This window comes from Taurulus bubalis (assembly GCF_910589615.1).
Source record: "Taurulus bubalis genome assembly, chromosome: 4".
NCBI lineage: Eukaryota > Metazoa > Chordata > Actinopteri > Perciformes > Cottidae > Taurulus > Taurulus bubalis.
The window spans coordinates 27,643,024-27,664,407 of record NC_136592.1 but is presented as its reverse complement, the minus strand read 5'-3'; the positions used below and the strand labels follow the sequence as shown (position 1 = coordinate 27,664,407).

The window sequence follows — 21,384 nt, the reverse complement described above, 5'->3', positions numbered from 1 at the left end:
GCTTGCAGGAAGTGAGAAGAACTGGGATGTATCAGTCCGTGAGCTGTTTGGGAGTCCTCTACATAATCCCATGTACAAGGCCACTATGGCTATTGGAAGATTTGAAGACATTCGCCGTACCTTGCGCTTTGATGATAAGAGGACCAGAGCCTTCCGACTGGAAACAGACCTTATGGCAGCCATCCGCTATGGTTAATTTTCTTTTTCAAAACTGTTAAGTGTAAAATTAAGATATTTCAAACATGAAATCATTCTTCTGTGGTCCTAAATATAATACTAAATATTATATTAGTGATTATTCTTAACCAAAATGACAAAAAATGGCATAAAAACACAGATTCTAATATGGGTCATTTTTGACCCACTTATGGAAGAGTGTAGGGTCCAGTCACTCGTGCATCTAAGGGTTAAGAAAGTCATAACTTCAGAATAATGTCGCCACTGAAAGTAGACTCGTTGTGTGGGGAGCTGGTTTCAGAACAAGTAATAAGCACGTTTGCTAATATGAATTAAGATAATCTGTGCTGAGACTACTAGCAAGTCTCCACATGAACTTTAAAGAGTTACACATCCATGATCCCCAGCAGGAGACTAATTAAACCTGAAATGAAAAAAATAAGTGCCTGGATGGATTTTGCTGCGCTTTGCTTTTATTTGTCTTTCATTCTTCCATTCATTCGTGTAATGTATAGTTGCATTGTATGCTGATTACTATAATAAAATCATACCCCTCATTATACATTTTGGCAGCAGATGCTGCTAAATGGTCAAGTTACATGTTTTTTTTAGTAGTTAATAGTTTGAAATTGCAGGATGAATTCATCTTCCCTCACAGAATGGAAGAAGTTTTCATGGTTTTAGTATTTAATGTCAGTTTCACCGCCCAGTCCTCCCCCAGCATCTCCACATAGCCGAACAGTAGGCGGCGAAATGCACCTTTAACGTTGCTTTGTTGTCTGCCATCACAGGTTGGGTTTCAGCTCGAAAGTAGAGCCTCTGAAATTGACTAATCCCCCCCCCCCACACACACACACACACACACACGCCTCCTCCTCCTTTCCAATGTTGCTTATCAATGTTTTGTTCATGAAATAGTCAGAGATAAAAAAAAAAAAGAATGCATTGGCCAAAGGCCAATTCTGAGCCAGGAGAAACCCTGCAGAGAGACATCATGGTAAAATGTTTGTTCTGTTTTTCAGATCACTGCTGGTTATTAAAAAAAAAATCCTCAGAATACTCAAACTCCTGTCCTCCTACCTTTTTGTTTTTCCAGTGAAGGAACTCTACTCTCTCACATTTATGAAGCTGTAAGTGGATACCAACAAACTGCTGATTAGAGTATCAATAATATACTGTTAACTACCACGTTATGATACAACAACAAGAAATTAACGCCAAAGGGACATTTTGATAACTCAGCCTAAACAAACGGGTGCGCCAGCTGACATTTTGCGCCGTCACAGAGCGCCTGCCGTGAGTTAAGACCGGAGACATTCAAACATGGGGAGTGATTAGGTCACTCTCCAACCACAATTACCGCACTTCTTGCTCGAGGTATCGCTCCATCTGCTCTAACTGTTGGCCCACCGGAGGGGCCGTGACTGGAATGCCAAATATGTATCTCTGCAGTGGGGAACCCAGCGTTTAGGATTCTGCAGTGCAAACAAAACCATCTTTACCTGTCAAAGATCCCTTCTCGGGCGCTGTCGGGACACATTGCCGCTGACGGCTGGGTGAGCTCACACTCATTAACTAATACGGAGGATCTGATGTAACCATCATGCGGGCCGTGAAACCGCGGGGTTAAAGTAATGCAATGTGATATGCGGCTTGCATGCTGCAGGAAAGGACGGAGGGAGACGGGAGTCTCCGCAGAGTTACAAAGTGCTGGACTCCGTTAAATCAGCCCCGTGATACCTCCAGAAGCCTCTGCAGTGGCTTCCAACACGTCTGACGGATCTATTAGCATATCTACCGGCACATGCACGTGAATAACACAAACCTGTGGCGTCGACGTAAGTAGCATGTAAGTGTCGGCCGTAACCATGTAGCTAACGAGATCTCAATCTATGGTTCGGGGCACAGTTATTTTTTTTTCTTGTCAGTCCAATTAACTGGTTCCATTTTCTTTTGGCTTCTTCAGAATCCAGCTTGCCAAAAGCCTTTTTGAAAGTGAAATCTTCCTGAACTGTAGCTGCCCTCTACCCAGCGCCACTGTGTTTGTTACTACTGGAGGCATCGTTGCAGAGAGTGGGAAACCAGGCTGCTTTTTTAAACACATAATCAGTGCGGAGGATCTTTCCGCCGCATCAGTGGCAATCCAGACGGCTTTTGTTTTCCCATCCCCGGTCGTTCCTGGGAGACTAAGCTCTGTGCTGAGGGAGCCGCCTGTGAATGGGCTACATTACACCCCCCTTCAACCCTACGGCACCGGGGGCTCCAGGCCTGGAAGCACCAGGTCTTCATTCTTCAGGTTTTCATTCTTCGGCCATAACATACACTAATAATGATAATAAATGAGCCAAAAACATTGTATGCCTGTCTATCCAGGGGATTCAACCCGGCTGGTCAGGGACGGACGCTCGGTGTGGAAGGATCCCCTTGTGGGGCCTTTTCTCGTAGGCTGGCCCTCGCCGAGCACAACTAGCTCTCGGTCGGCTAAGTGAAGGCCCAAGGGGAAGGTGTCTCGCGGCTTTAGCCGTAGGATTACAGTTCCCCTTGCCTCGACCTCGCCGCTTCCCAGGGACGTGGACTTAGCACTCCCAGTGGGCTAGCCCTGCTAGCGGCGCAAAGCGGGCTGTCCTCAGTGCCAGTCTGCAGGGGCTGTTGCCAGCCCACCTGAAACCAATGTGTTTATGATTCTTTTTGTATGATATTTAAAAGAGTTTTACATGTTGTTTTATAGATCTAGCTTCTTAAAAAATTACCTTCCATGTCAACTGAGGGGTCACCGGTGAAAGAATTGACTCACCAACTTTTAGGGGCCCGCCCTAAATCAAAGTAGACCATAATCCTGTGTACAGTGGCCCTCTTCGTTCTACTGATTCAGTAAGTCGTACCCTTTTCTTTCATCTTCATTTTCTGTGGCTGGCGTGTGAAGTCTACAAACTGCTTGTATTTCCCTACGTTTAGCATTCCCTCGCCGACCTGACCTGCATGTACTTGCCGTTAATTCAGCTATACGGTGAGGTGCAGCAGGAAGCACACAGACTATTTAAAGAGCCCTGCCCCTGCCTTCCTTGTTTGTCCAGCACACATTTATTATCCCTCCTCCAATCCACGAACACAAAGCAGCAGCAGTGAAATGAACTTGCTTGAAAGCTTTTGTGTATGAAAGAGGTGTTCGTATGGAAAGGCAGCTCAAACTCCCGAGAGCACGAGATCATTGTTAATCCGGTTAGGTCGGAAGTAATATTTTATTATTAGTCCTATCCATTTAAGTAATGGGATTCTGCTCGCTATGCAGCCGAGCACTACAGTCAGAGAGGAACCTGTTGTCAACTCAGGTTGGGAGGTGTTGGATTAATGTAAATTGTATAAAATATTACACAAGCGTTGAAAGACTCACAGGATGAGCAGTCAGAGATATGGGACGCCCCAATATGCTGCAGAGACTCTGCTAAATACTCTCGGCTGAGAGAGAGAAACTACGGTATTTTTTAACGCCAGTGGACTCCCGGGAATACAGACTTTCATTTCTACACTGAAGTGTTCAACCGGATGTTTAAAAGCCTCTGTGAATTTTTTTTACAGATGGGTTCAGTATATTTTTAATCTGCGGACGCCTCGCCTTCCATCGATGAAGTGCATCTGAATGCAGCGAGGGGACCTGAAGGGCTCTTTCAGCGTCGCCTCAAATTCAAAGGAGAGGCGGACGCAGTGAGAGTCTCTCCTGCCGAGATGCATTCGATGGCCACAGCAGGTGACACCGCGCACCCTTTGTCTAGATTGAGGCTGATAAGGAGGAGACTGACAAGGTCGTGTCCAGCTGGGACCCATTGTAACTCCCACAGGTGCCCATTGTTCATGTCTTTTTAAACCTGTCAAGTATCCAGCCCGACACCATGGCTTTGACGTCCCGCGTATCGGATCTCACGTGGAGCTTTTATTTCTCTACGATTTCAAATGATTTAATTTTTCTGGTTTGGAAAAGAAAAAAAATGCAGAAACACCGAAGAAAATGTAGTACTATGACATTTTCTGATTATTTCCTAACATAATAGTAAATCGCTTCGAGAAAAGGCCTTTGACACAGCGTGGGTGTTCGACAATATATGTTTTTCCTCCAGGTGTGAAATAAAATAAAACCACAGTCATTTTTCTGAGCTATATATGAATAAAGGCATTACAACATAAACACATGGTTTGGAACGCAGCTATTCAAAATGACAATATCATCACCTCGGACCCTTTGTAGTGCGAACGAACACGGCCAACTTACTTACTCCTTTCAACCTTGACTTACCTTTCAAAATAAAACTCCTCAAGCCATTTGCTAAGAGGGAACTCCATGAACTAGCTTAGCGTAGCTTAGACGATACAACAGCCGGACGCTGCTCTTGATCAATAGGATCCCGGTAGTCGGTCCTCTGGATGTGTGAATCTCTTCAAACCAAAGTCTTGTCGCAAAATTTGCAATGCCGCCGGTATGAATAGTTTGATGAGCATTTTGCAATTTTCTGTTGTTTTTCATCACGGCCCCCCGTGTGTCAAGGTCTTAAGAAAAAAAACATTTATTAGTATCAGTATTATTATTGAGAGAGACACTTCACAAGATATCTGCAGGATTCCTCGTGCAAAACAACACCCAACCCGTTTCAACAATTTGGAATTCACAAAACAGGCATGCATAATTCACTCGCCACAATGAAGACATTAAGCCGCTTCTAGCAACAGATGCAAATTATTCATAATGCCTGCAGGTGGGCAGACACAATGCGCTTTGTAGTGCAGATTCGTTATCTGCAGGTGATGGTGTCCAAACCCACGTGACTTCGTCATGAGTCTGGTTCGGGTCTCTAGGTGAAGAAATGAAATACTGAACTTCCTGAACATCACGTACGCTGAATGGACTTTTATTGTTTCTTGAAGTATATCTCAGGTTGCCGCTCTGCAGGCGAGGCGGTAAGATATTCTCTTCATATGCCGTGTTAGTGAGTTAAAGTAACTTGGACCTTGAATACATATAAAATTGCTTTCCTGTGATGAAATACTGTTTTAAACCATTAAAGTCTAAGTGTTGCCAATTTGAGTATGAAAAAAGTGCAAGATTTTAAAGATTCAAGGACAGATGTGCCAATCTAAATATTTAATTGTTTGAACGAGGCGACTGGTGGTCACATACGGTGCATTTTTGATATTCATATCTACTTTCTATTTAAACCAAAATAAGCCATGTTGACTGTGTGATGCGGCGATACGGAAACACAGCTTTGTTAGAAGAGAAACTCATTTGTGATGTCTGATCTCACAGGAAACGTATTATTGGTCCAAATGAATGAACCTTTTCATTTATACACTCAATATTGTCCACCGCAGGGACTCTATCACAAATGACAACAATTTAAAGTTACAAAAACAACAGAGTCTTTATTATTTGAGATTTATTTCGATATTGTTGTACTAACCAGGGATAACAACCTTGAGTATACTTTGTATGCAATGCACTATTTTCTAGAGGCTTTAAGATGAAGTTTTTGAGGTTGGTACAAAGTTAGTACCTACAGTTGATGGCAGTCGGCACATCCCCAGTTTAAAGAAAAAGACATGAGCATGGGAGCAAAGCAAAGTCTGGCTGTGCACAGTGGCAGCAGTAAAACACATTTTAACCAACTGAAAATATCAATATTGGCATATTTTTCCTGTCTAACCTTGACGTCAGAAAACCCTCCTTGCTCTCTTCAAAGCCAATGGTCTCTGCTGACAAAAACTGTAATTTGGCTTTAATTGTGTTATTACTATTGATATTATTTTTTCATTGTTTTACAGGTTTAGTTCCCTTTCATCCAAGTCACACAATAGCCCAAACAATCTCACCGCAGTAGACCAGCAACCTAAAGTTGCTCTGCGAGGTAAAATGATTGTTTTTGTCAATGGAGACTAAGCTTTGAAGAAGGCATAGCTGGAAACAAAGGCTCTGTTCCCCGACACAAAGGGAAGTCTGACGGCAAGATAAATTCTCAATACGGAACACTTACACTGACACAGATTGTTGTAGGATTTTCTTTTCGGTCGCTAGCATATGTGTTGCTGCTGCCCCCGTCCACATCAGTACATTGCTTTGCTCTTGTGGCGATACTCTTGTCTGCCTCTCCAAACTGGGGGCACGATTATTATCACCTACTGTCGGTAATACGCTGACTATAGATGAAGCACCTTATACACTTTAACAAATCCTGAATAAAGGTGTGTTCTATATATTACCACGCCTTTTAAACCATCTTCCTTGATAACGCTCAGAACGCCTAAACTACCTAGGAGATTACTGCCTCGTAAACCACCTTGTGTATGTATTTCCAGTTAAGCATGTCATCAATGCCTTCATAACAATTATTTTACAAAGAAGGAATGCAATGCCCGCATATTGTTAGATGCAGATCTCTACAATAAAAGGCATATGTTCCACAAGCACGCTGTCAAACGTGCTGCTGTGAGGTTGTTTGGTACACGTTGCAGTGGATTTGGAGCACGGACTTTCCATTTGCCTATATCTTTAACAGTATCCTGGAAGTATAATCCCAAAACCACGCATTCCTCCTCCGGGGACTTTGGTAAAGCTCATTAAATCAGTGTTAATCCACACACCTGTCATCAAATGCTAATTTTGCTCGACACGCCAGGGAGGTTGTGTGTTGTAACTTTTTTAAGCATCTGAAGGCGAGTTTTTCGCAAAAAATGCATCTCCAGGCGCTTAATGCCCGAAACAGGAGCGCTGTGAATTCTGATGTCAAATCTAACGGATGAATTCAGGTTCAGACCGGCACTGAATGTCCCCAATAACCTCCACAATCGGCCCCCTCAACGTGATCTGAGTTTATTCAGTGCACCAAAGAAAGGGCTGCAGTGTGAGTGTGCCCCCTGTTAGACAGATTATAAGATTAGAGACACATTAGAATGCGTCTCTAATCCCAACAGTCAAGTCGGGACAGTGAGCGAGCCGAGGGAACGCTCTGAGAACACAAGTCTGTGTGAACCGCCGACACCGATCGGCAGCATCATTAACTTGTCATTGTGATAAAACGTTAAGGTGCATTTTTAATGGTGATTTCTTTTTGTTCTTTTTTTCCCTACATTCCAGCTGATTGCAGCTGCTGGGATGTAATTTCCCCCAAGATAACTGTGTGTATGTTCCAACGCACACATGTAGCCCTGTATCTTCCTGCCCTTTTATATAAACTGACTCCCCTTTACTGTTTAGGTGTGGGTGGAAGCCTCTCCGTGGCCGAGGGGAGGGAGGTGGACGGTGCTTTGCAGAGAAATTGAAATTCGCTGTAGTGCCCCGCCCCCCGCCCCTCCTGTCATTTTGTCAACACCATCACTGTGTGGAGCTCAGCCAAGCGAGACGTCTGACAGACAGGCAAATGGGAGTGGTGGACTTCGGCAGCATAACACCCTCTCGCTGCCCTCTCTGTGCCCGGCTGTGAGGTTCAACGCACATGCATGCACACATGAAAGAGAAGAAAGAGCACATTTTGTAACCCGGACGTCCTCTTTATTCTCCTGTAGTTCGCAGTTGTCTTGAGCAAAACATAAAGAAATCTGGGACACGGATTGATCAGAAAGACGCAATCAGCAAGAGGTGGAACTGCATGAGTGCGTTTCCATCTGTTGCCAAATAGTAAACCTGACACTAAAAATTGATTGGCAAGTGACAATGCCCATCTTATCCAGAAGCATCGGCCGGAAAGACTCGTTTCAGGGCCGAGAATTACGACTCTGTGCCGTAGGGTGCTTTATTTTTTGCTTCTTTTTTTGTGTAATGCCAGGCTCATGAAGGATAGAGATCTGTTTGGGGAAATAAAAAATGGCACATTGCTAATGTGGTGTCGTAAATGCACAATAAAAAAAAAAAAGCATCCAAACCAAGGCAGAAAATATAGTTCTCATTTAAAGCTGGCCTTAGTTTCACAGTGGCCACAAATTCGTGCTCTTCGCACTTCCTCGAGACATCGTTTTTCCTTCCCGGTGAATAAGCGGGAGTCTCAAAAGTGCCGTCAAATGCGGAGGTCTGCAGGCGTAAAATCCTCAATCAAAACATAAAACAGAAGCATTCAAGAGATGAACTGCCACTGTGGGCAACACGCCGCAGCTTCTGTTTGCTAAACGCCGTGTGTCGCTGCTGAAAATCCTTCCCCTTTCCACACACACACACACACACACACGGCGAACAACACACTTATCAGTCAGGTGTCATGGCGAAACACGAGGGAAACAGGGCGATAGGGGAGTCGCATGGAACCAGCACTCGTCAGACAGGATGGATCCTGACACCAGAATATGCTCAGGAAATGATTAGATAAACATAGCAGAATCCGCCCGGGCGTCTTCGAGGAGGTGTGCTGGCGGATGATAAAGGGTTCAGATTTATGTAGCCTTCAACTAAAAGAAGGAGATATTATGTTTCTTGAAAAATGGTACATTGGATGCTGGGCTGTGATGTACAGTACAGTCAGCAGAGCGCCGTGAACAAATACGGAGGGGTTAATAACAGGCAGGAAATGAAAAACAAAAACAGTTTGGCAGGTCTATGTGATATCTTTTGGAATCAATTTCAGCTCTTGAACATTTGTTTGCTTTGTTTGCCCTTGAATATTGACAGTACATCGGTGTCAGGCGTGTTTTTCTTCTTGTTCTCCAACTTGTTTCATATACCATGAGTGCCTTTGCAGCTCCTCTAGCTGGGTTATGAGAGGAAAGAGCTTAGTAATCAAGTGGGCAACTTGCATCAAATATGTTTTGTTGAATTACGCTCAGGACCACTGACAGCTGTGGAGTAAATTCTGGCAGCTCAGACACTCATCCAACCGGTGCTCTCAACACTGATCAGACCTCAATTACTCTACGACGTGGCACCGACGCGAAGGCTTACACTTAGTCTGCTGCACCGCACCAAATTAATTTCAAATGTGCTTCCTGTCTCGGCTGCAATAACCCATGCGGTCTAAATTTTGCACGAGAGCTTGACGTGGACCGCAACGCCAAAGAAACCCAAACTATTGCAGAAGGAGACTAATCTGATGCAGAACTGCTCGCTTGATGAAAAAAAAAGGCTTGTTCTGCAATGATTCCTACAGAGGGATGGGGACACGGATCCCCCTGAATGCCGCAAGAAAGCAAATCCCCGCCCCTCATTGTGCTGCGTTCAAACAACAGCTGTATGCAGCAGGTTCGGGTGCTTGTTCACTTGCCTTTACAACAGTGGCTCTGTTGGGCAATAGAACAACATTCAGAGTTTAACAAAAGGAACGTCGTCAAGAACTCTGCCATACCGTATACCAAGGCACTGTATCTACTCCTCAGGTTAGAGATTATTTCAGGCATTAGATTACCTGGATAGGACAACATCTACAAATTGTTGTTCAAAGGGACTATATACAAGATTGGGGGCATTAGTACTGCCTCTCAATGGCTCTCAACATGGCGACGGCTGAGCCGGTGGCTAGCAGACAACGGTGCTAATTGGCATCTAAACGGCAATTTAAATTCAGACGTCAATGGTCAGCGGAAATATTAATTGAATGACAATGAATGTCAAACTCGTCATTATAAGATAATACATACAAAATAAGTCAAGATAAAGCTGGGTTGTTGAGCAAAGTACTCCTGTGTGCACAGCAGTGACTTGAGAGGATCAGTCTTTTCAATTAAAAACCCCGCAAACATCACACACAAAGAACCAGTGCACATTTGGGGTGGAGGTTTGGGGGGGATCCACCCCCGAGACATAAAACTATTCCATTTTATCATTTTGGACCATTATTATACATTTTTACTATTTACACATATATCTTAGCCGTTATCCAAAGATGTAATTATTCTGGCCAGTGTTTGCCATGTACAATCATATTCTGTAGGTTAAATCAATAGAGCAGATTCAAAAGTTTTTAATAACGTTTCATGAGCTAATATTGATTCTAACCCATTGCCGAGAACCTGGATTCCCAATTCCAGTCCCCATGATAGTTCTGCCTCTTTTGCCCAGTTTCAACCCGTTAAAGTTTCAGTGTTAGAGAGAACACGGTCCATATGAACTCCCCCTTCCTGCATCTTAGATATCACCCCCACTAAGCTGCTCAAGAAGGTAACTTCCACTGTTGGTCACATTACTTTACAAATTGCAATTGTCTTGGCTCTTTTTCAACATGTTTGAAACATGTCGTTTTTTAACCCCATTGCTAAAGAAGCATCATTTGAACCCCATGTCCTGAAGTAAATACACAACAATCTCCAAACTGCCTTATTTTTTATCTGCGGTTCTGGAGAAAGTCCTTTCATCTCAACTGCTATACTGTCATGAATAGTAATAGTGTTTTTAAAAGCGTCCAGTACTGATTTTAGAGCACCTTCTAGTACAGAGACAGCTCTTGTTAAGATTACTAATGACCTACTGGTGACTGCACACAGAGGTGACTGCTCAATTTCAGCTCTTTTAGATTCAAGTACTGCCTTGAACACAGTCGATTATAGTATCCTCTGACTTGGGAAGGCATCAAAGGCTCGGCTCTTGGCTTATTACTCTCATACCTCTCCGACAGAACTGGTTTTGTTGCTCCGGGTAACTCTACTTCCTCCACGGCTTAGTTGAGTTGTGGTGTCCCTCAAGGCTCAATTATTGGTCTCCTTCTATGCTCTAAAAACATGCTGACTCTTGGAAGGGTTATTCAAAAAGTTCATAATGCTTGGTTAATTATGCTATTAAAACCTAGCTATCTGATATTAAATCCTAGATGACCCAAAAGGTCCCTAAATTCATTGATGCTGAGTCAGAAGCGATTATATTCTTATTCCAATTTCTATTGTTGATTTTAAAATTAAACGGCCTTTCTCCTAAATACATGTCTGATCTTATTGACCCTCTCGACCATTAAGATATCCAGATGGAGCCATGTTGGTAAGTTAGTGACAAAGTTTGACCAGGCTTTTGCTGTTAGAGCCCCCACACTATGGAGCTCTCTGCCTACTGAACTCAGACACTCAAAGTATTTAGCTTCTTTTAAATGACCAAGGATCTTTTCAGAGATGAATACATGACAGGCATCTTTCAAATGCTGTCGTGGCTTTTAAAATGAAGATAAATCAGACCACATTTTTAATGATGGAGAAAATAATGACAGATCAGCTACTAATGACAGCTTTAACAAAGCAGAGCGGTCTCAACAGAACAAAAAATGGTCGACCACTGCGCGCTGTTCTCACATGATCTAAGCATCGTGTGGTAACCTGTATTATTCAGGACTTTCAGGATCCAAAACCAATAACTTTTTCCGATCCCTCTAATACTCCGTGAGTAACGTCTCTGAGAACTTTCGCTCGTTCCACAGTGAGCCAATTAAAACGCCGGCGAATGGATGGATTGCTGGTGGCAGCTTGATGATTGGAGAAGTAGTCAATGATTGAGAGCTGAATCCCAAGAAACTTTAGGCTGAGAAGAAGAAAAAAAAGGTGGGAAGGTGAACATGTAACCCCCCACCCCCCACACACACACACACACTCACCATTCTTCCCCACCGATAAGCTGATAAGTACTGTAGTACTGGAGAGCAAGCACCAAAGTAACTGCTCCAGTGGAGCTGCTCAATAGAAGCCCATGTGATCTGTGAAGGGCAGCTCCCCAGTGTGAAAAAGTGGAACTGTATGACTGTGCAACATGGCGTTGCTGGGAAAGACTGTCTGCTGAGCAACAAAACAACCACAACTACAGCAATTAAAACGACAAGAACAGCTGGGAGGCGAGGAAGAGAAACTCATTGGAAGGTAACAGTTACAACTCCCTCAGTCTGAATGACATGTGTGGCTGACATTTAAACTCTGACTCTCTATTGCAATCAATGGATTTGCAAGGATTTCTATAATGTTAAAGACTCGTGGAAGAGAAAACTTAACATTCAGTAATTTGACTGCGATGATCGGTGTCGTCATTTAAGTCAATGAAATTATAAATCAGCGTGTCTCATGACATTTAAAACTCAGGATTTATCAAAATACTGAAAGATTCAACACCGTAAAAATACTCGATTGGAATATTAAAATAGTGTATTGTAGTCAATCAATACCCAACAAGTCCAATAACGCACGTGAAACGTATGTTTCATGTGCCTCAACCTTTATCTTACTTGTGGACTTTGCATCTATGTATTATTAATCCTATTAGTAATACTTATGATGTGGTGAGTGCAGTCTAAAGAAACCAAAAATGACTGCCTTGCGTATGTTTGTCAAAAATGTCATTGCTAATTGTCACAAAAAAAGTAATCAGATGAATTATTGAGTTATGACCACAGTGACTTAACAGTTTAACCTTTGAACAACACAATCTAGTCACTTCATCCCGCACTCCAATTGGACATTTGTGCAAAAATGTCCCTTCCAGGAGCTCCTGGGAAACATGATGTAGGATCAAAAGCAAGGAATTTGAGAATCAAGACGCATCGAGACAGGCTTTACAGTCGATTCATTTTTAATCAGTTTATCATTTCTGGAGCAAAAATGCCAAATATTCTCTGGGTTCCAGCTTCTCCAATAGGAGGATTTGCAGATGTCTTAGTTTGATATCATTGTAAACTCAGTATTTTGGGGCTTTGGACTGCTCGTGGGGGAACAAAACAAGACATTTTATGGCATCGCCAAAGGCTGCAGGAAAATGTCAAGGGTATTTCTCACTTTTTTTCTGTCCCTTTCTAAACCAAGCGAATAATCCGTTATTAATCAGCACATCAATAGGTTGATGAAAATAATGACTAGTCACTGATTCAGATGTTATACCCGTCTTTGGCCCTCAGAGGCCATCAATACCTTCACGTCTTAACTGACTGGTATCAGAAAGAAAACAAATAAAAAGACCCTTTTTTAATCAGACTGCACTGACACAGATGTCACATCCAAACTGGATGAAATCCCACAAAGCGTGAAAGTCAAATTCACATTGATTTTAAAATCTAAAAGCCGAGACTGAGATGTACATTTAAGAACACGTACATGAGCAAATAGCCGACGCGCTCTCCTTCAGCTCCAAAGAGCTGCTCTGCAAACAACAGCCGAGGCATTCGATAGGCGGGCGCTCAGCGTTTGTTTTTTATGGTTATGCATCTCACACTTCACTGTAAAACAAAAAGCCAAGCCTTCATCTAATGACTCATCGCTGACAGAACATGAGCGTCATGTTTACTGGGACTGAGCAATTAAGGGCCTGCCAATTACAACAGAGACGGTGACAACTCGAGGCCAATATCAATTCTGACAGCAGCGAAGGAGTGGTATAAAGTGCTGGTTGATGCGGCAATAAAGATTCACATCAAAACTACAGCTTGCTTAAATCAACAGCTACATCAAATGTGAGGTGCGAAGAGACAGGACGAGTAGAACAGTCATTTGAGCCAGAAACAGAAAGTGGAAAAATTCTCTCGGGATACAAATGTTTTGATAACAATTCGGCAATTTTAATAGTTTCGTATTGACGACAAATTAAATAAAATTTGCCCGCATAGGATTATCAGCCAGCTGTCCTAAAGAGTGTTTTGGCATCTTTCAGCTTTTATATTTTAGTTTAGATAGCAAACTCAGCTGTCAACCTGTTTCCTAGGGGCAGCAAGCAGCTGTTTTCAGGGGTAAAAAAACACTCTTGGAAACCACTCTATGCCACCTGGCCAGCAGCACAATTCTATTCAAGAGATAAAGTTGAAAGTGAACATCGAGCAAGCTAAAGAGACAAATATGTCCTTGGATAACGGAGACCAGAACAGAGCTAAAAAAGGGTAGTAAACATTTGGTGCCCGAGAACAAATGCAAGTTAACGTTGCTCTGTGTCTTTAACTCGTGAATTTTCTTCTTCCTGGACTGATGAGACGTTGGTGGTTCAAAGGTCACAGTAACCTCACGTCTGTCCCGTTATCGTGAACGTGAGGTCTCTGGGGACCTCTTTTAGCATGGATGAACTGTTTAGAATATGGAGGGCAAAGTTCTCCGTGACCTCACAAAAAAACGGCATCGAACACATTGCCAGGGCTCTCAAGTTTTTAAGACAGGTGAGAGTGACATATCCTCCTCCTCCTCCTATATCTATAGTCTGTTTTGCATGACCACGCCGATTAAGATCATTTTAAATATGCAGTTTATCTAAAGTGCATTCATCTGTCCAAGTTATATGCAGCAATCTGTCTTTTAGCTGAAGGCAAGTTTATTATAATTTAGTTTTAAGCCTTTTAAGTTAATGGAAGGTCTGATAGGATTCAACTGCGTAAGTCACGCAAACAGTATACTCACTGTTCAACACCAACACATTTCCTTCTACTTAAAAAAATACAGATACTCTGTATTGCATTTTGAGACAATGCCAGCCTGCTAATGTGTTATTTTGCGATGACACCCTCTATCATATCACCCCAGACAAGCTCCTCTTTTTTACACCAAGCAAATATCCAGTTTGCTGTACGCCACATTACACGATGATGCTATTCAACGATAAAAAAAACAACAACTTGTGTTCCAGGAAGCGCGATAACAAAGTAATCTACGACACACGCCTTCAGTGTTTGAAGAGTAAATACTGCTGTCATTTCAAATGTTCTTCTGAGAGCAATCTGAGCAACAGCACGGCACCGGAAATGTGGCCCTGAATATAAAATGGGTGGCCACTCTTCACCCGGCGCTGATTGCGGTGCGTTTAATTACTTTCTCATTTGCAGGCGCCACCCAAGGTTCTGTTTATTGTGGCCCACTTCATTGCTGGCATGTGTTAAATGCGGTTGCCATGGTGGGACCATTTCCGACCATGTCCTTTTGAATTTCAATTATCATCCAGTCCGATTTTTTTTTTTTGCTGAGGACGTTCCCAGGGCTGCAAAAATATAATTTTCTCCCGTCTTGAGGAGACCACAGATGCCGGGAAGTCACATTCATAATGATGTCTCTGGCTTTACTGAAGATGTCATGTGGATGGCGTGAAACACAGAGTGCGGCTGCCACATTGTGACAATTGTATTCATTGCTTCGTCTGTTTAACTACCACGCATGCAAAAATACTGTTTTACGTCGCATCGGCTCGGCCGTGACGCAGATCGCTGCTGCTGCAACATTAAAAGTCACTCGGAGGTCGCCTCTGCACGGTAATTAAAGCGATGCCCGGCATCTCGTGAGGTGGCCCCGTCACTCCAGCCAGACACTTTAAAACCACTTTCCGCCAAACTGCTGCTCTGCAAAATGCATAAATGTTTACACAAGGGTGTCCACTCAAAGATGCTTCCGCAATGTCTTCGGGTTATAAATAAAGCACCAGTTCATTTAGATAACGACAGAGGCTCTCACTCAATAGCAATCGAGGCGAATGGCACCACAGCCCTACTTAAAGGGAAGAAAATATAGAGGAGCTTTTGTTTTCCACCTAAAGGCTAAACAATGCCCGGGGATAAGAGGCGGATTATTTCCATTTGGTCATTACCTGCTAACCATTTGCACTCCATCAGTGTATAGATTGACACTGACCAGTCAATAGTTGGCTCTAATTCCACATCAGTTCCACGCTCGACCTCTAGTCAATTCTCAGTTTCCCAATGCGGGTATTTTGTGAACCGCTCGACTGTTGTGTGTTTCATCTCTGCGTGTATGAAGCGCAAAGCGAAACCGGAGATTCCAGCCCCCGCGAGTGCTCGTTCAATGAGACGTCATGTGGAGTTTCTCGCCGCCGCTCTACATCTTGTTTGGATTTACCCGGGCTGTCGCCCGCGAGGACGTATTGATCGGATGCAAATGATGATTTCCGCGGAATGTTTTCAACTCGGCAAACATGTGACGGATTGAGACAGAGAAGGCATCCGGCCGTTGTGATGGATGAATGAGAGAGGCCGAGCAGCTTTCAGCAGTCGCACGAGCGAAACGAAAAAAAAACGCTTTCTGTGACAAATAAATGTAAATAATTGCCGGCGGTTCCCACACGCATTTGAGATGAAATGAGGACGTAACATTTGGTGTGACTGCTGAAAGTGTCGCGAATGGATGAAAGGATATTGTGCTGCAATGACAAAATGTTATCATGCAAAGGAAAAGGCCCAAGGTCAACACCACCACGTAGGAGTTATTATAATCCTGTCACCGTCGTTAACTGCTACATCTCATGAACAATCTTCCTTCTCATGTCCGACCCCAACATTAAAAAGAGACTCCATTGAATTGATAATATGCTCATATCCACAGGCGGATATGAAGATAAAGCGATAAGGCTGCGTTTGCGCTCTATGTATAATGCAAGGCTCTCGCGTAGCCCTTTTTAATTGGCGTCCAAAAATACTCATAAATATTTAATGTTGTGGAGATCCCACCAAATATCCCCGTTTCCAAATGGGGCTGCGAAGGTATGAGGCATCAAAGATGGTGTCAAGAAAATGTGTCATATATGTTCCAAGAAAACGCCTCGAAGGGAAATATTTGAAAAGTGTTAAAAACTGTGGAGCTGTTTGATCTGTATGGAGAAGAGGAAAAACGAGCCGAATGCAGAAGAAGAGTCGTGGCCCCCACAACCCTGACCCAGAGGTGGACGGTCATATATCATGGGACTCGCGTCACGGCAGCCTTGTGTTCTGGCTGAGTACCAATTGATTTCCGCAATGACACATCGCCTTAAACCCCTTATTATGTGGCCTATGAGTAATCCACTCCATTCATTAAAATTAAATCCATCTTAACCAAGCACTTATGTGAGCAGCAAAACAACCTTTTTATACATTTTACAGAGATCACAAAAACACAATGTACATCCATGTTGTAGCTTCCATTATGGCACAGAGTGAGGCCCTGGAGACGCCGTTTTGGATTTTTAAGGCTATAAAACAGAATTAAGTGCAGACCAGAGCCTGAACAAAATGCTGCTATCAGGCATTCAAATTGAAATGGTTTCCCATTTCATTAATTCTCCGTTCCTTTAGGCGACTCTATCGGGTCACACAGTGGAGGTTGCGGTTACCATATGAAATGGATCCTCTCATGCACCACCTGATGTGATGATAGTGAGTAAAGCGAAGCGAGGCAGAGGAAAGGACGAGACAGCCGGAGTCACAATTCATTTCATCCTGCTGCGGGTACACCTAGCACTATTATAGCCAGAAATGAGGATGTCACAAATGATAAGCGCCTGACCTTCAGGATAACAATACAAATGTATGACAGGAGTTTGAGGAACCAATAATAAAGCTTCGCTTGTGGTTTTGATTATCTGAAAACAAAGAATAAAGAAAAATCTTGAGTATGGATTAAGGTATCCAAAAAAAAAAGAAGCAAAAGTCTTGAATTTTGTACTCCTTTTAATCGTCTGAAATGCATCACTGCCAACTGGTATTTTCCCAGCAGAACCCCTTGAGGGCGATGCTAGATTTAAAAGACAACACCAGGGCTCTCAAGTTTTTAAGACAGGTAAGAGTGACATATCTTTTCATCATATTTTTTTTGATTGGCTGATGAGTGGCACCTAGCGGCAGAACTCCAGGGGATTCGGGGGAGACGTGCTTGATTCCTCCATGGTGAGGGCAGCGCGACCAGGTCATGTTTGTGCGCTGCGGCACACTAAATAGCCTAGAGTTTTTTTTCTGCGTGAGAAATACGATGTGTGGCGGGAGGGCGTGACTTCAGACCGCTAATTACCGCTGGGTATTAAAAGCAGAGGTAATTCTGGGTATTCTGAAGGGGAGAACGCTGCAGGAGGAGCGGAACAGTGACGGAGAGGACAAGTGATCAACTAGTTTGACCTTTCATTGAGTCCATCTGTCTGCCTGTCATGAGGAAATAACATTTAGCCGTCGTTGTAGATGCCTAATTCTTTTTTTCATTAAAATTAGGGATGCAGCGATCCAACTTCTGATAGCTGATACCTGAGCGTTGGGTATCGGCCAATAACGAGTTGCGATCCGATATCGGAGTTCGCTTAATGAGTTCGCTCAATGAGCTGAGGGTCTCACTGTGTGGGGGATGACTGGGATCGTCCTTCTATGTGGAAGGAAACATCCGGCTTGACTTAAACAACATTTAAACAATGCGTTACTGAGATTCAAAGATTCCATGGCCGATTGATTAGCGAGTAGCGAGCGTGAAATTCCTCAAAACAGGACGCCATTGTCGTCAGCGCCATCCGGTGCCCGTTCTACCGGCGCATGACGAAGCCCGATCAACATGTGACCAACGTCTTTCCTCACGGTAAATATATATAAACTATAATACAAAACACCTGTCAGCATGAGTGTAGAACGGTCATTGTTCACATTATTGCCCCCCCCCACCCCTCCAAAAGAAAGAAATCCAAGCTTTTTAGTTGTACTTCACTTTTTTCTTGACAACGAGAAAACTCCATCAAAGAAGCTCCGTGGAATGCACATGAATATTTAATACCCCAAACATCTCAAATTACAGCCTCAAAAGTGACTGCAGCTCAATCAACAGATGAAAGACCTTTCTTGTTTCGCTAACTTGTAATCAGAGCATAATCCATTATTTTAATTCCCCCACGTTATTGTAATTTTGTCCCAATTACAGCATTTTAAGATTAGCTGGTCGTAGCTTGTGCTTGCCGTCGGCAAATCAGGCAGATGTGGTTTTGCAGATCTGTTTAGAAACTGTTTTTCCCTTTCCAGGTCACAGAGGTATCACCGTTGCCTGGTAAACCCCCAAGTGGCCTTAACAGCATGCAGCCTTCTGAGTTAAGAAACAAACTAATAAAGCCCTGATGATATGGTAATTACCTTCCATGACATCCCCCCCTAAAGAGGTAGGGTACAATCTGTGCTGACCTGCCAAATTACCAGCGCAACGCCTCCCTCTCCAATTAGCAACCCAAAGATCACCTCCAAGGCTGATGATGCTGCACACTATTTTGTTTTTTTAAAACCAAACCCCGGGACACAGACTGTCTTTTAATAAATCAAACTTCAACGAGCGCTTTATTATCTTATCAAAACAACAACAAGACTGTGATAAAAACTGGCAGGACGTTTTCCACAGCTGTTGCCTGAAGGTTATTTATGGGTTTGCCATACGTGAGCATTAACATTGGAGGTGTGTAAGAGGGTGTGTTAGTGCTTAATTTGGTGACTACCGACTGCTAAAGGTTAACACATCAATACAGCCCCTAGTTGTGTGACTCATACATCATCAGGGTGCCTATCTGGCATTGGGAAATGAGTACGGTGTCGGGGAATAACCTTGATTCCTTTCCTTACGAAGGTTTATCCTCTCTAAATCATGAGGCAAACGGAATAACTGACATAGTAGCCACCCATGTGTTTGGCCACATTTGGGTATTTCAAGCCATTGCTCTTGCATTCCTCAGCAAATGCGTTCAGCTAATTCGGCAACAAAACAGAAAAAGAGATATCAACATTATCAGATATTGAGGTTTTTTTTTTTAGGTGTTGCATTGAGGAGAAAACGGGAAAAAGGCAAGTTCTATAATGCATGCTCTCCCTCTGAGTGGGATGTCTCTATGGACCAGTCAAAGCCTTGGTTTCCCTCTGACGGCTCCCATTAAGGCACTGGTGTCAGCCACTGGCGGAGGAGAAGGATGATTTTGATCAAAGATGTAATTAATCATCGTACTCCTCTTCTCCGCGTTCCGCTCTCATTCAGTCCTCTCTCCCATCACTCTTCCAAAGCCTTACATCACACAACGCCACATGTAGAGATAGACACACACACACGCACACACACACACCTGCTCTTTTTCAAGACACTGCAACACAAGTAGCCTTGTCCTTTCTCCCGGTCCCCCCACCCCTCCTGACTTCAACTTGCTCCCCTACCAGAACAGCAGGCAGCAAAAAGTCCCCAAAAAAAGCAATGTCACCACTATTCAGGAGGCATCGCATCCAGCGGATCGCCGGCCACAACAAAGACAATAGCCTGTAGTTGGACCGATATAAGAAAGAAGGAAAAAGAAGAAGAAGAAGAAAGCTCTTCCTTCCTCCTCTCAAGTCTTTCAGTCCCCAACATGCTGAGCACACAGCGGAGAGCCTCTGCCCTGGATGAATTGGGGCTTCAGCAGTCGACAGGACGGAACGGACCATCAGATTAGTAATCTAAGATTGCAATAGCACGCTTTGAACCTCTACCCTCTTTTTGTTCCAGAGTCTCTACCCGGGAGAAACTGACCCCCAACCTCTCCATTCCAAGCATCTCTTACCTGGTGTTGAGGCTCAAAGCTGGACAGAAAAGCAGTAAGCAAATAGCTTGGATGAATTTCATAGCTGTCTCACACTCCCGTTCCTTCTCCCTTCTCAGATGCTTTTTGCCTTCCCCCCGTGTGTGTGTCTCTCTCTCTCTCTCTTTCTCTCTCTCTCTCTCTCTCTCTCTCCACGACTCTCTCTCTCCCACTGGCCGCCTGGGTTTTCTTAGCGCACTCTCCTCCACACACACTGTCTCTCTCTCACACACACGCGCTCTCACACACACACACACACTCACCCAGACACACAAGCGGCGAGGCAGACAAATGCAACGCAGGGGCTCGGGCGAGAGGGAGGATCTCTGGCTTTAAATAACACCGGGACACGGACCGACTCGCTAATGGAAAAGGAGCGGGTGGGGCGGGAGTCAAAAGGGGGAGATGCGGTGGGAGTGATGTGATGTCAGCGGCCGCGCAGCCTCAGCTATTGGTGAGAGGCATTCTTGCCATTGTTTGGTGCCGGTTGCACCTCCACCCAACAATACACCGCTCCATGCATTTCGTCCTGCCTGTTTAGTACCAGGAGTCTGATAGATGGAGATGCAGCACAACATTCAGCTGGAAGAGTGGGTGGGCCTCTGGGGGGCAAGGAAACACTCCAGTGGGTTACCAGTTCAGCCACAGCAAAGTACCAGTTAATTTAAGGCGAGGCACTGATAGGTTTAAGTTGTGTCACAAATAGGTCTATGCCATTCAAACTGAGAACAAGGTTGGGTTGTGAGAACACGGACAAATGGAAATGGAACAAAACACTCAATTACCTTTAATAACCCAAACTAATTGAAATAATAACGTAGGTTGTATTATTGTATTGTGAACATTCTCTATCAAGCTAAAATGTTTTCTTTTTTTTCTTTTTCTTTTCCAGTGTCCAGTACAGATTGTTCTCATAAAGCATTCATAGCTAGACAGATGAAAAAAAGATAAGAATATATATATATATATATATATATATATATATATATTATATA

At 43.6% G+C, this 21,384-nt stretch overlaps 1 protein-coding gene across 1 annotated transcript in view; it reads right to left on the bottom strand.

The window, feature by feature from the left end:
- The window catches only part of luzp2 (leucine zipper protein 2), a gene marked incomplete at both ends in the record, with an annotated part of 146,715 nt that extends 126,282 nt beyond the window's left edge, over positions 1-20,433 (bottom strand). The window contains one exon of the mRNA XM_079216500.1: positions 20,372-20,433. Within this exon, the coding sequence (XP_079072626.1) occupies positions 20,372-20,433 (62 nt within the window). The remainder of the gene's footprint in view (positions 1-20,371) is intronic.
- Between the last annotated feature and the right edge of the window lie 951 nt (positions 20,434-21,384).